Source organism: Cynara cardunculus (genome assembly GCF_001531365.2).
Source record: "Cynara cardunculus var. scolymus isolate 2C chromosome LG 14, CcrdV1, whole genome shotgun sequence".
NCBI classification, from domain to species: domain Eukaryota; kingdom Viridiplantae; phylum Streptophyta; class Magnoliopsida; order Asterales; family Asteraceae; genus Cynara; species Cynara cardunculus.
The window spans coordinates 13,054,416-13,067,792 of NC_037541.1; the positions used below are offsets into that span (position 1 = coordinate 13,054,416).

General features: G+C 35.9%; 1 protein-coding gene across 2 annotated transcripts; it reads left to right on the forward strand.

The window, feature by feature from the left end:
• Nucleotides 1–8,609, forward strand: LOC112526870 (origin of replication complex subunit 5). 2 transcript variants are annotated; one of them, XM_025137298.1, is made up of 6 exons: nt 1–87; nt 2,524–3,414; nt 5,359–5,778; nt 6,408–6,720; nt 7,984–8,070; nt 8,529–8,609. In XM_025137298.1, exons 2-5 carry the CDS (start codon nt 2,579–2,581, stop codon nt 8,032–8,034), a joined length of 1,620 nt encoding a protein of 539 aa, XP_024993066.1. In that variant the 5' UTR covers nt 1–87; nt 2,524–2,578; the 3' UTR covers nt 8,035–8,070; nt 8,529–8,609. The 2 variants fall into 2 exon arrangements, with proteins under 2 accessions (XP_024993066.1, XP_024993065.1); XM_025137297.1 differs by lacking the exon at nt 8,529–8,609 and having other exon boundaries at nt 7,984–8,193.
• Nucleotides 8,610–13,377: the final 4,768 nt, after the last annotated feature.

Below are 13,377 nucleotides of genomic sequence, written 5' to 3' on the forward strand. Positions count from 1 at the left end.
CCCCTCTCCGACGACTGCTTCCGGCATCTAGACGACCGATTTCCCTCTCCGCCTCTAGACGACGGCTCACAGATCTTCCCGCTTCAGGTTAGGTTTCCGAATCACAGCTTTTGCCTAAATTTGAATTTGAATTTGATTTTGAATCGCTTTTTTGCGTGCATAAAATCATAAACGGGTTTGGTTTTGTAGTTTTGTATGATTGTAGATCTGTAATTGTATATTTGTATGATAAATTTACAGTGTTGAGTTCCAATATGTTAGCATTTTGTCATTAGCCTTTTGTATCTTTGATCAGTTGGTGTTTCTGGAAGTTTATGTTATTCAAGTAAGAACTACACTACTAGTATTGCTAAAAAGGATTCTACAACTGCAGCTTTTGAGTTCTGATGGGTTGAGAATAATTTTTTCTTCACTATATTGGATTTCTTCACCATGTACGGCAAAAAATTTGTCATGGAACTCTGTATAAATTCACATTTTCATAGACTAAAACGTGAAGCTTGCAATACATAACATCAGTCCATAACATAACATTCAAAATCCTAGTATATAACTTTACATGTGTAATAATAAATCGTGATGATTATTATATTACCGTATTGTGGAACCATTGACAAATTTAGTTTGCTATAATTTACGGGATGAATTGATGCTTGAAATCGTTGATAATCAAATAAATGGCATACCTGCGACTTAATGGTTAGTGCTTATTGGTTAAGCTAGAGGAATGAAGCACGGGAGGTTAAGCATTCCCATAGACTGATCAACACGCACAGGTTTACCTCTTCTTTGTTTTAAGAAACACTTGTTTACTCTTAGCAAGTGATTGAAGGCAGGATTTCTTTAGAATCAGGGGAAGCACTGGGCATAGTATTTTTTATTTATTTTAGGAGTCCACTGACCCAACTTGGAGTCCTAATGCAGTAATACACACATTATAGTCAAGCACATAATGACTGAAAGTTGACAAACTTTTCAGTACACATACAATGAAAGTAAGTTCACATAACAAATTTAACCACCAGTAGTTCCGCTTCAAAAATACAATGCATCAAATGCTTAACAAATAACATGACTATGAATTGTTGTATCCATGGCTTTAGGCAATGAGCCAATGACTGAAGTAGCTGAGGCCATTATGTTTTCCATTTCATATGGTCTCCGGTGGAGCCAGCATTGGCCTAGGCCTACCCTGAAGTTTTATATAAAAATTTGTAATCCAAATTAGTTTTCTGTACAGAGTCCAGCTCCCCCAAACCTAAGTTCACTCTCAACCTCAGACTTCGCCCTTTTTGTTATGCAGTTGTGATAGTGTAAATTAGAATGTGTTTGGATGACTAACAGTTCACATTTGAAATATGGAAATGACATATGTTGAAATTTGAATGTTTGATGTTTCTGCCTTGTGGCTTTTGTTTTAGTGTTAATGTGTTACATGTACTTGTGTTTTCAAATTTCAAATATCTTGATGTGATGTATGCTTTTCTTTTGTCAATTTTGTTGTGTTAAATTGTGAGACTAGTTCACACATTTGTCAAATGCATAACTGCTACAAATTATTGTGAAATTTAAGGTTGTATGGATGATATTAGGTTGTAGAATGGTACATGAACTGAAACTGCTTGGTGAAGTTCTAAATAGGCATGTTGGAACAGGGGGTGCCTAAGAAGGTTGTATTTTATTGTCGGTTTATGTAATGAAGGATGAGAGATTGGTAACAATGGCAATAGGGTCGGGTGTACCGGGGACCCCAATCTCAATCCCCATCCTCATCCCTGTCCCCAGTCCCCATCTCCATCTCCGTCAGGGAATAAGATCCCATCCCCATCCTCATCTGGGAATGGGGATCCCCTCCGGAAATTGGAGGGTTTTTCTGTCTACAAAATCTAATTTTTTCGTAATATCTTTATATATACTATACATTTAAAATTTCAATCTCACATTTGAATGACATATCATACTAAAACTTTAGTCAACCAAATTTTGATTGTTGTATTTGTATAATAGTAATTAGTAACATCAAACAACCTAGTTCAAACACAAAAATATCAATTACAATAATTAATAATTAAAATTTTATACAAGGGCATTGTTATATCACCAGAAATAAAACTGACCCATCAGTTATGAGGGCATATGTAAAGCAAAATTCAGCTCTAGCTCGAAAACATTTTGGAATATTATGTTCCTTTTTTATCATAAGTTGTAGATTTAATATTAATGTTCCGTTTTGAATTCTTTAGTCGATCTAATTTTTTTACTCACAGTTGTCATTTTATCAAGTTCAAGAGAAAAGAAGGCAATTATATTAACTCAGGTGCAGATAATACAAAATCGTTTGAACTTATTACTTGACATGTCTAGTTTACATTGTTTCATGTAAGATAAACGGTTTTGGTACTATACTGTAGCAAGGTTTGGTAGCTTATTCTTGAGTATGATAGAAGTTCCTCTTTTGATATAAATCTTCGAATGTCAAGAGAGTAATAATTATGTTTCTGGATATTTTTGTTGATGAAACAGTTTTTGGTATATCCACTCGATTCAAGCTTTGAGCTTGTTTGTTTCACGAAAAAGAATGAGCAAAGAAGAAAATCCCCAGGTTACAAGAAGAACAACGAGATTATCAGCATCTTCCGTCCTGAATGCAAATGAAAGCGCTACAAAAATCGTCAATCTCCCACCTCTTACGCTTCGTGACCTCGTGTTTGGAGAAGAAGAACCATTAAGTTTTGATGGTCTGATTTCTAGTCTACCCGGAAGACGAAACCAAATTCTCGAGATTTTACGCCTCTTAGGTCCGGTGAATTCTCCGGTATCTCCATTATTTGTCTACGGTGGCACATCGACCGGTAAGACAAGCACGATTCTTCAAGTTTTTCGACACTTAAATCGGCCATTCGTGTACTCGAGTTGTAGGACTTGTTACAATTCCCGCCAACTTTTTGAAAATATTCTGAATCAGTTATTGCTTCATAGAAAAAGTGAAAGCAATGGTTATTCAAGTGCGAAGAAGTGTGAAAAGCAAGCGGATTTTGTTAATCTTTTGAAGGAAGCATTGATGGGCGTTGTAGATAATTTGAAGGGGAATGCGGGCAGATCTTCTAGCTCCAAGAAGACGGGAGTATCGGCTAGTGGAAGTACGGTTTATTTGATTTTTGATAGTTTAGAGCTCGTTAGAGATTGGGACAAAAGTTCGACCATTTTGCCTCTTTTGTTCAAGCTTCATGATATATTGAAGGTTCCTGATGTGGGTGTGATTTTTATCAGTAGTTCGTCACTCGATACCTACCATTCAGATACCGGTTTTGTTGATCCTATACCGGTTTATGTCCCGGATTATACAGAAGAAGATCTTCGACAAATCTTCATGAGAAACCAATCAAACTCAAAACTCAGATCATCTTTTCTCGAGTAAGTCACATGGTTCCTAATATGAATTGCTTTTTTTTTTGAGTAAGTCACATAATTCCTCGTATGAATTGCGTCTTTTCTTGAGTAAGGGGCTATTTGGTTGGTTTTCCATCAGATTTCGTATAGATAGAGTTGTATGTGTGGATTAATATGTTTATATAGATTGAGAAGGTTTTCTTTATAGATGGAAGGAGTGTGTTCTTTAATTGGAAGGGGCGCCCTGCAATCAAACTCAAGTTTTGCCTTGATTGATACGACAACCTTACTAATAGAAAGGGAAGCTGAGGCGAATATGTATGAACTCCGGAGCTAGGTTGTATGACTTCCGTCCTTACTACTAAGGCTAGCTAACTGCCCCACCTCCGAATGAGTGTTTTCTTTAATTGGAAGGGGCATGTATGAAAAAAACTTAGCTTTTTGCACAAAACTCTCCCTAGAAGCTTACTGAAGAAGTCGTTTTCTATATCATCAAGCCACTACCAAACAGACATGTATAGCTGACCGATTAAGCTGTGAGTCACATTAAGCTCATTAAGTTGCAGACAAACAAACCCTAAGTGACATAATTCCTCATAAAAATGTTTCATTCTTATGTAGTGACATAATTCTTTATATGAAATGAGTTTTTTCTCGAGTAGTGGCGTAATTCTTTATATGAAATGTGTCTTTTCTCGAGTAGTGACATAATTCCCATATGAATTGCTCTGCTTTTAATGTTGTTTTACACTTTATTGAAGATATAATTATATATCAAAATAGGGGTTCATGTTTGACTTTTTAAAAAAAATATATATATATATATATATATATTTTTTTTTTTTTTTTGATTAACCTGGATATTCAACCCGCTATGTGAGCCGACTAATTCCAGGACGACCACCTGCTTTGCAGATAGCCCGGAGTCACCACATTTGAACCTCCGTGGCCACAAGGGATTTTTATTCCTCCTTGAATTTGAACCTGGGACCTCCTGGTACTTTTGACCTTTGGAGCCAAACTCAAACCAATCAGACACCACCCTTATGGTTAAAATATATATGTTTACATATATAATCATGGCGAAGGATCGTGTGAGAAGGAGAATTAAGGTGAGAAGCGTGAGAAGGGGTTTGGACCCTTGATCACTTTTAATCACAAACCCACCCATGAATCGCGCTTGATATGGGGATTTATCCGGTGCATCTCATCCTAATGTGCATCCAAGGGTGTAGATCCCTTCTTACGCTTCTCACCTTCACTCCCCTTCTCACCGGAACCCAACCCATATAATCATTTATCAAATGAAACTAGTTAATACATTATTGAATATTTATTAACCTTTCAGTTTCCCTTTTATGTTTTTAAGGTACAAATTCCTTATTTGAGTTATTTTCATTTTTCTTTTGTCAAACATCATGGTCGGAATTATTTTTTAGTTAACTTTTAAGATGGATATGGATTAATTGCCAAACTATTTAGTTTGCTTTACACCTTTCTTAATTATGCATTTCGTATGTATCAGAAGTTTACAATGTATGGAATATAGGAGCATCATCGTCGAATTTATTTTAAAGTTGTGCTTTTATAATTATTGGATTGAAGTGCTATAGGTTCAAACAGCATAAACCAATGGTGGTGTGGTTTTTTGCGGTTTAAGGCATATGTGATGCGGTTTGGGAAAATCTCAAACCGCATATGCAGTGCAATTTGGCCCAAATCTGCCCCGCGAACACCCCTATTGCATACACCTCACCCCTCTTAGACCCTATTTTTGAGTGGGATTTATTGGGTTTGTTTGGTTTGTTTTTACTCTCCTTTTCTCAATTAATTAGAGGCATATTGATTTTGAATTTCGTATTATTATGTTTAATCATGAAAGTCATATTATCCCCCTTTTGTTTGAATGGAGGATGTATGAGGTGGTTACTAAATTATGCTTCTTTTTCCTGGTCTCGTGTTAAACAGTGTGGTACTGAAGCCTTTTTGTCGAGTAACAAGAAGACTCGATGAGCTATCGACTGCCTTATCACCGTTATTCAAGAAATACTGTGAGCCGTTAGATGATCTCGGGGTTGTCCCTGATGAAGACACGAAGAGAAGGTTGTTTAGTTATCTTCAACCTCATATCGCTCCCGCTCTCAATGAGATATTTCGAGTTAGATCTCAACCGTCTGTAGAAACTGGAGGCAGGGACAATCTGAAAAGGAAGAGCAGCTCGAAGAAATTCGGAGTTTCTGATTCTATCGATGAAATCGACTTCCATATGTCCATTTCTGCGAAATATCTTCTCATATCTGCATTTCTTGCTTCCAGAAACCCGGCTACCCTTGATGCATCATTGTTTGATTCGACTGGAGGTTCCGCTAATCAAAAAAGGAAGAGAAAGTAAGTGCTTTGATAAGTTGTTGGCATCAACTATGTTAAGTGGGCGTTCACTAAACGCTTACCCAGTCAGCGCTTATTGGGTCATTTACCTTACTGAATTAACATGACAAGGACCAAGAATCTTACCCAGTAAGAGCGATGGCATGGAACGAGAGTTTTACCCGGTAAGTGAGAGTGACGACTCTTACTGGGTAATTTGTTGCATACGAATTAGCGAGGATCTGGCCTTAAAAAGGATAAAATACTATAATTAAAATTTAAAGAAAGGATAAAATGTAAAGAGGAAGTCGTATTTGATGTTTTAGAAGAGAATTTGGTTTTTTATGGAGGGTATATTGGTAAAATATAGGTTTGTTCCTCGTTCCGTGGGGTGGGGGTGGAATATGTTTGTTTCACTTTGTTCCACATAAAAGTCATGCCAAAGGTGGAACAATGATCGTTGTCTTGTTCTGTCTGTCTTGTTCTCTTCTTTGTAAAGTTTTGTCCTGTTCTGTTCTATCCCGCATACCAAACACACACTAAAACGAATGAATCTTGTTTTCCACTAGAACTTAAACCATGGATATATTTATACCACACATTTTGTTTTATTCGTGTGGCTGAATCTTTAACCACTCCTTCATTTACAGAAGCTCGGAAAAATCAATGGATCTGAAGGAAGCTTCGGAGCAAGAACAATTCATGAAAGGCCCCGGAACCTTTCCATTGGAGAGATTGTTAGCTATATTCCAATGTATCACATCGGTTGCAGAATATTCACTCGAAGAAGAAGCAGCAGAAACGGGTTTAGACGGTGAGAATGGGGATACGGGTCTCATGTCCGACATTCTCTTGCAAGTATCGAGTCTTTGCAACTCTAATTATATAACAAAAGGCGGAAGCTGTCCACTAGAGGGCTCCACTCGATACCGTTCCACAGTTAGCGAGGATCTGGCCTTAAAAGTAAGCTTCGTAAACTAATTGTTTGTAATTCTTCTTAAGCTTGTTTTACGGTCATGATAATATGTGGAACCTCCAGATTACTCTTCAAAAGAGCTGTTGTGGAGAGATTGGGGGTTCCAACATATATCGAAGAAAAAATGTCCAAGTCTAGCTGATGTGGGATTCTTCACACCCCCCCGCCAATAGAGGCTAGACGGGCAAAGATGTCTCAAAAGTGTCGAGTTTAGGGCAAAAATGTCCGAGATGGTGGACTTTGGCTCTGTTTCCATGTGAGAATATGTGGAAGCCCGCTAAATTACTTTCCAAAAGAGACCTTGAGGAGAGAAGGGAGGTTCCAACTAGAGATGGAAACGGGGCGGGTATAGTAATGCATCCCCCGTTCCTGACCCTGCCCCGACTAATCCCTGACGGGTTTGGGGGGAAGGAATCCGCTACGGGTTCAATGAACCTGGTGGGTTCCCGTTTAGTAAAAAAAAAATTATTTTAAAATTAAAATTACAATGAATTGTCACTATATTAATCACCAATATTGAAGATCAAAATATATTTGTCATTTAATAATAAATGTATACAAATATATTTATTTATACACACTATATACATATATTAAATAAAATAAAAAAATTAATCGGGGTCGGATTAGGGGCGGGTAATGCCATCCCCGATCTCCCCCCGACCCACTTCGATATTTACATATATATATATATATATGTGTGTGTGTGTGTATATATATGGTTAGGTAGATATGTATATAGGTTCAAAGGAAAACAGCAAAAAAAAATGTAAAACTGATGAACACCTTGGTAACCATTTATCTGGAAGGTATGCACATTGTCTAACATGCACACCTGCATAAAAATCAAGAAACATCCTCAATTACATGTATACACGTGTGCATAGCATCCAGATGAATGGTTGTGAGAGTGTTCCTTAGTTTTTCATTTTTTTGAGGTTTTCCCTGAACCTCCCTCTATGTATATATTTATTATCAAATGACAAATATTTTTGACTTTTAGTATTGATAATTAATGCACTGATGATTCACTCGTTTACTATATTTTTAATTTTAAAATACATTGTTTTTTATTGTTTTTCACTAAACGAGTACCCAACAGGTTCATGAACCCGTCCGGGCTGGAAGGGGGGGTTTTAAATGGGGGTCGGGGATGCAATACCCGCCCCGTTTCTATCCCTGTGTGGGACCCTAACAAGGGTAAAACAGTATTTTTACTGGTTATCTTAGCTTTTCTGTTCATTATGCAGGTAGCAAGGAGCCTAAAGTTCCCACTTTCAAAGTATTTGTACAGAAGATAGCAGTTCTAACAAGTTTCACATGATTGAGATTTGAAGGTAAGCTGTACTACTACTTAAAAGACCTTTTTTTTTATGATTGTGTATGCCTCGACCGCTTGAAATTTGGGGCGATACGTTTGGGGCATAATGGTAAACAACCGCTCTACTGTTGTCACGTAATCAAAGATGTTAGTCGAAGGTGATCTTATTTCGGGATAAACTTGCAAATGAACCTAGGTGCATTGGGGGATTGTGCTTTAGGAACGCCCAACATTTATCCAAGCATAAGAGCAGGGGACGAGCCTATTACGCACCCAAGCGGGGCCACGTGCACCCGCTTTGGTGTGTGGAAGTTGCACTCGCTAAACTTTGATGGGTGCTCCGTGATATTAGAAAATACAAAGAACATCAACCAAAAAACTGAGAAAAGTCTCTCGAAATCAACCAAAGAACTTTAAAAAAATATATCTGGAAACAGTGGAATTTGGCTAAAAACACGTCGAACGATTTTGCAGGCCTTTGATCCGCCTTAAAGATGCAGTCGTTCGATAAGAATCTTGGGTTTGTCAGGGTAGGAGGGCTTATATGATATCCCGTGTATGTAAAAGAATTTGATCGTCCTTGATTAAACCCTCATGAACAAAGTGCGGTTTCGACCATTGCGTCGGACCTTAGGCGAATCATAAGGACCGCCGGGTTGATTAGGTGGAATTATAAGTTGTTGGAAACCACTTTTGGATGCCTTAGCGGCCATTTACCAAATGTTGCGCTCGGTGGTAAGAGTCTCATCATCTTCACTTACCTTGTAGGGTAACCGTCTCGATCATCTTAATTGATTGTTTGTAGGTCTCTTACCCGATAAGCGTTAATAATTACGTTAATTGAGTTTATTAGTATAATTTAGGTGAGAGTGAATTACGTTTTTTGTCCCTTGGTTTTGTTAAAAATTGCAATTTTCATCCCTGTGGTTTAGGTATTGTTGTTTTCGTCCCTATGGTTTGTAATTCATTGCTATTTTCATTGTAATGATTTACAATCTATTGTTGTTTCAATCCTTGTCGTTTACAATTCCTTACTGATTTGGTCTCTTGTATTTAAAGGTTGGAATTAGTCTAGGGATGAAAATAGCAATAAATTGCAAAACACATGGATGAAAATCAAGATTATGAAGAAACAATAGGGACGAAATTCATAATTTACTCTTTTTCTTAGAGATTTGGATTTTGATTCTCTATTTCATAAAAATTGTAGGAAATCCGTTGGATGATAACTTTCAAAGAATGGATTGAAATGTTAATTGATGATTTGATGTTTCTAAATAAGTATAACAACGTACTTTTAACTTGATTTTTATTTTGGGTAACGTACTTTCAAAACTTACATTTTGGTACCTAAGATGTAAAATTTTAAATATTTAAGTACCCGAGTAATCGGTTGAAGCATTAACTGATTACAATACTGATGTGGCGAGTGATTTGACTTACCTTTTGAATTTAATATTCAATAAAATTTTACACTGAGTTTGATACCACAACAGCCGGTTACCCGAGTATTTGAATGTTTAAAACTTTACATCTTAGGTACCCAAATAAAAGTTTTGAGAGTAGTTTACCCAAAATAAAAATCAAGTTAAAAGTACGTTATTTTTTCATACAATTTGTTTTAATATAATAATAATAGTGACTTGGGTTGGTAAGAATGTTGGTGGGGTGTTTTAAGAATATATATATATTTGTATAAACCCTAAGTTAGTCATGAACATTGAACCCCTAGGTTTTGGTTGGTGAGCCTACTTTAAGTTTGTGTGTTGTAAAATAGAAGCAGCAGCTCATATGGTGTGGTGCTGTTGTTGTTGGAGGGTTGGTTTCATGTCCACCAAAATGGTTGATAGTTTCTATCAACTCTTTCTCCAATGCCATTGGTCCAATCAAATTCTTAGCCTCTTTAGTTTTTTTTTTTATTAATCTGGATATTCAACCTGCTATCTGAGCCGATTAATTTCAGAACGACCATATGTTTTGTAGATAGCCCGGAGTCATCGCATTTGAATCTCTATGGCCACAATGAGATTTTTATTTTTCTTTGGATTTGAACCTGTAACCTCCTGATACTTTTAACCTTTGGAGTCAAGCTCAAACCAAACAGGTACCACCCTTGTGGTTTAACATAACCCTTGGAGCCTGTTTAGTTTTAACATAATGTTTTTGAAAGGTTTAGATTTCGTAAAAGATTTAAATTCATCTTATAAAACTATTATCAGTATTTTACCCTACCCATTGAAATAATGGGTAACGAAACAGATGATGGATAAATGATAAAATAAAATTTCGTTTTGAATTACAAATAAGAGTGGTAAATCTCAAACATACAAGTAAAACACAAGTTTAACAACATAATAATTATTTTATATTTAATTTGTTGTAGTAAATATTTTAATATTATTGTAAATATAATCATAGTATAATGTTTTAAAAACAATAAAGAATTATAACATGACATTTTTTTGGTTATATTTATTTTTTTGACCTCGTCTTATTTCTCATTTAATCGTAATGAAGTTTTTTAATAAAAAATCATGTTATAGCGGAGAAAATACAAAATTACTACTAGGACGGATATTTGAAATAGCGTTTTATATAATATTTTTTACACAATATATATATATATATATGTGTGTGTGTGTGTGTGTGTGTGTGTGTGTATGGGGGGGAGGGGTTTCAAACGAGAACACCTCTATTTTACGAGAACTTGAGAACATTTTTATCACATATCATAATACACATGAGGGGACCTGGTAGCATGCGGAAGACGTGTTCTACGACTTAGGTCGTGCCAAAGGTTGTTTGCGTCTATGATTTAGCATCACATGTGATGGTCTTGATGGATTATAGTATTATATCAACAACACTCTTATCACATGTGATAATACATGTGAGGGGGCTTAGTGGTGTAAGGGCGACTTGGCCTGCAACCAAGATTTCGCCGAAAATCGCTTGCGTCTCTGATTTAGTATCACATATGTATCATATGCGATGGAATAATAATATCAGATGTGATTGTTTATTGTAAAAGGGTGTTCTCACATTCTCGTAAAATGAAGGTGTTCTCATTTGAACCCTTCCCTATATATGTATGTATGTATGTATGCGTACATAAACATATCATTTGGAAACAAAAGCTAAAAGCTGGAAAGAGAAGCCGAGACTCATGGATCATGGTCCTCTAAAGCAGAAGATGAGATCGTCTAAAACAGAAACAGAAGCTAAGGAGCGGAGGTCTGATCCATCTGGAGGAGGGTGTCAATTGTCCAACTTGAAAAAGAAAAACCTACGACTTCCTTAAATTTCAACTTGGGTTGATATGAGAAAGAAAGTAATTGTTATGTTAATGCATTAAAGTTAAAACATAGCCTACATCTAAAAAGCCTAACTGCCCAAAATAAACCCCAAAAATAACAAACACTATTGCAAAACGCAATTTTGACCCTAAATATCGGTCAAAATTATAGTAAATTACACCGATAATTACGTTACCGTTATTTACATCGCAATTTGACCATCGATATTCTGTTTAGGACAATACCCAAGATTTCTCCACTATTGCACCGTAATCAACAGTAAATTAAATTACACGTTAATATATAACTTATATGATGGGATTATTAAAAAATATTAATATTTAACTTACTAAATTTATGTTTATATATATATATATATATTATGAATTTCTTAATTTGAATATGCATACAGGAACGAGGTATCCCTCGGCTTGTTATTAATTATAAACCCCTTAACAAGGTCCTAAAATGGATTAGACATCCTATTCCTAACAAGAAGGATCTTCTTGATCGTCTTTTCCAAGCTCTTATTTTTTTCTATGTCCCAAAATCTAACAAAAACAATCTAAAACGACTAAACTTGCCTCAAATCTCAAACCAAGGTTTAAATACCCTAAACGGCTCTCTTGGCCTCAACGGGTGATAACCAGTCTCAGAGATCTCAGAGGTAGACTTAGCGGTTTAGAGGATTTTTACTAAATCATAAACATATAAACCATTCCATGTAAATCTATTGAAATATCAGATCAAAAWTTGTTTTAACTCATAGTCCTAAATTAGCCAGCCATGAAGGCGACAAGAAACTGGAAGAATAAATAAAAGTAAGAACAAGGAACTTACAAAAGCTTTAAACCACTGTCGGCAAGCTTGTTCGTCTTATTTCTTTATTTGCACACACGGATTACAATACTGGAAAGAAAAGTGAAAATTCTGAAAACACTCCTCAGAAAACTCTGAAGAATAAGAGAGACATGCCTCTCTATAAATATAGAAATAAAAATCCTATTAAGGACAGCTGGCTATACAGCTAAAAAGGAAACTGCTTTATTAAAGCAAAAGTTTCTTTTCTAAAAGAAAAAGCAACTTTATAAAAGTTGTCGGCTACTAAGACCGAAAGTAAAGAACTTTTGACAAAATGTCAAAAAGACTATCAAAGCTACTTACTTTGCTTTATGGAGTCTTTGAGAGACTCTAATGCTTCATCAATGGAGACGAGTAGCTCTTCGGAGCCTTCGACACTTTGAGCATCTTGCTGCATATCAGAGTTCATGGAACTATCGGAAGGCTGAGAAAGATTTTGATGCAGATCCTTYTTCATATTCTCTATGTAGAGATCAACTATCTCGTCCTTRGATAAAGTACCAGCGTATTTCTGGGAGAGTTGTTGGAAGGGACTCGGAATATCCGAACTGGTAGTGGTCTGTTGGCGATCTTCGAATTCTTTCTTATAAATTTGAATTTTCTTGACGATGGCATCATAAAGATCAGCTCCTTCAATAGAAGAGGAGTTTGGACACATACGATCTAGTTTCTCCCAATATTTTGAGAGTCCTTGACGCTTGAGACAAGGGATCATATAATGATCATAGCCAAATATTGGCTTCCATTTCCAAATCCATGGAATGCCAAATTCTATAAAGAAAAGGCAAACATTACTACTATCAATTTGATAGAGTTTTTTACAGTCATTGACTGTTGGAGAATATAACATCCAATCTTTAATATAAGATTTCATATGATCTAGAAAAATAGAAGGATTAGTTCCAAAATTTTTCCACCAAGAGAAGAACCAATTAGGTATTGGTGAATGGAAGCAATTTTCACAAATTTTCAAGAACCAAGAATGTCTTTTGTTCTCGTTATCATAAAGTAGGACTTTAGATAAACCATGGATATAATCCCAGTAATTAAACTTGAAATTGCATTTATGAGCGGGTGAAAACCATTCTCGCTCAGCAAGAGGGGAAAAACCCCATTCTTCAAAAGATATAATCTTTTTGATGACAAGTTTTGAAAAATTAAAATTG

Coding starts and splice junctions, on each gene's coding strand:
- LOC112526870 (XM_025137298.1), top strand. CDS start 2,579: ATGAGCAAAGAAGAAAATCCCCAGGTTACAAGAAGAACAACGAGATTA. Junction 3,415..5,358: donor CTCAGATCATCTTTTCTCGA/GTAAGTCACATG, acceptor CGTGTTAAACAG/TGTGGTACTGAAGCCTTTTT. Junction 6,721..7,983: donor GCGAGGATCTGGCCTTAAAA/GTAAGCTTCGTA, acceptor TTCATTATGCAG/GTAGCAAGGAGCCTAAAGTT.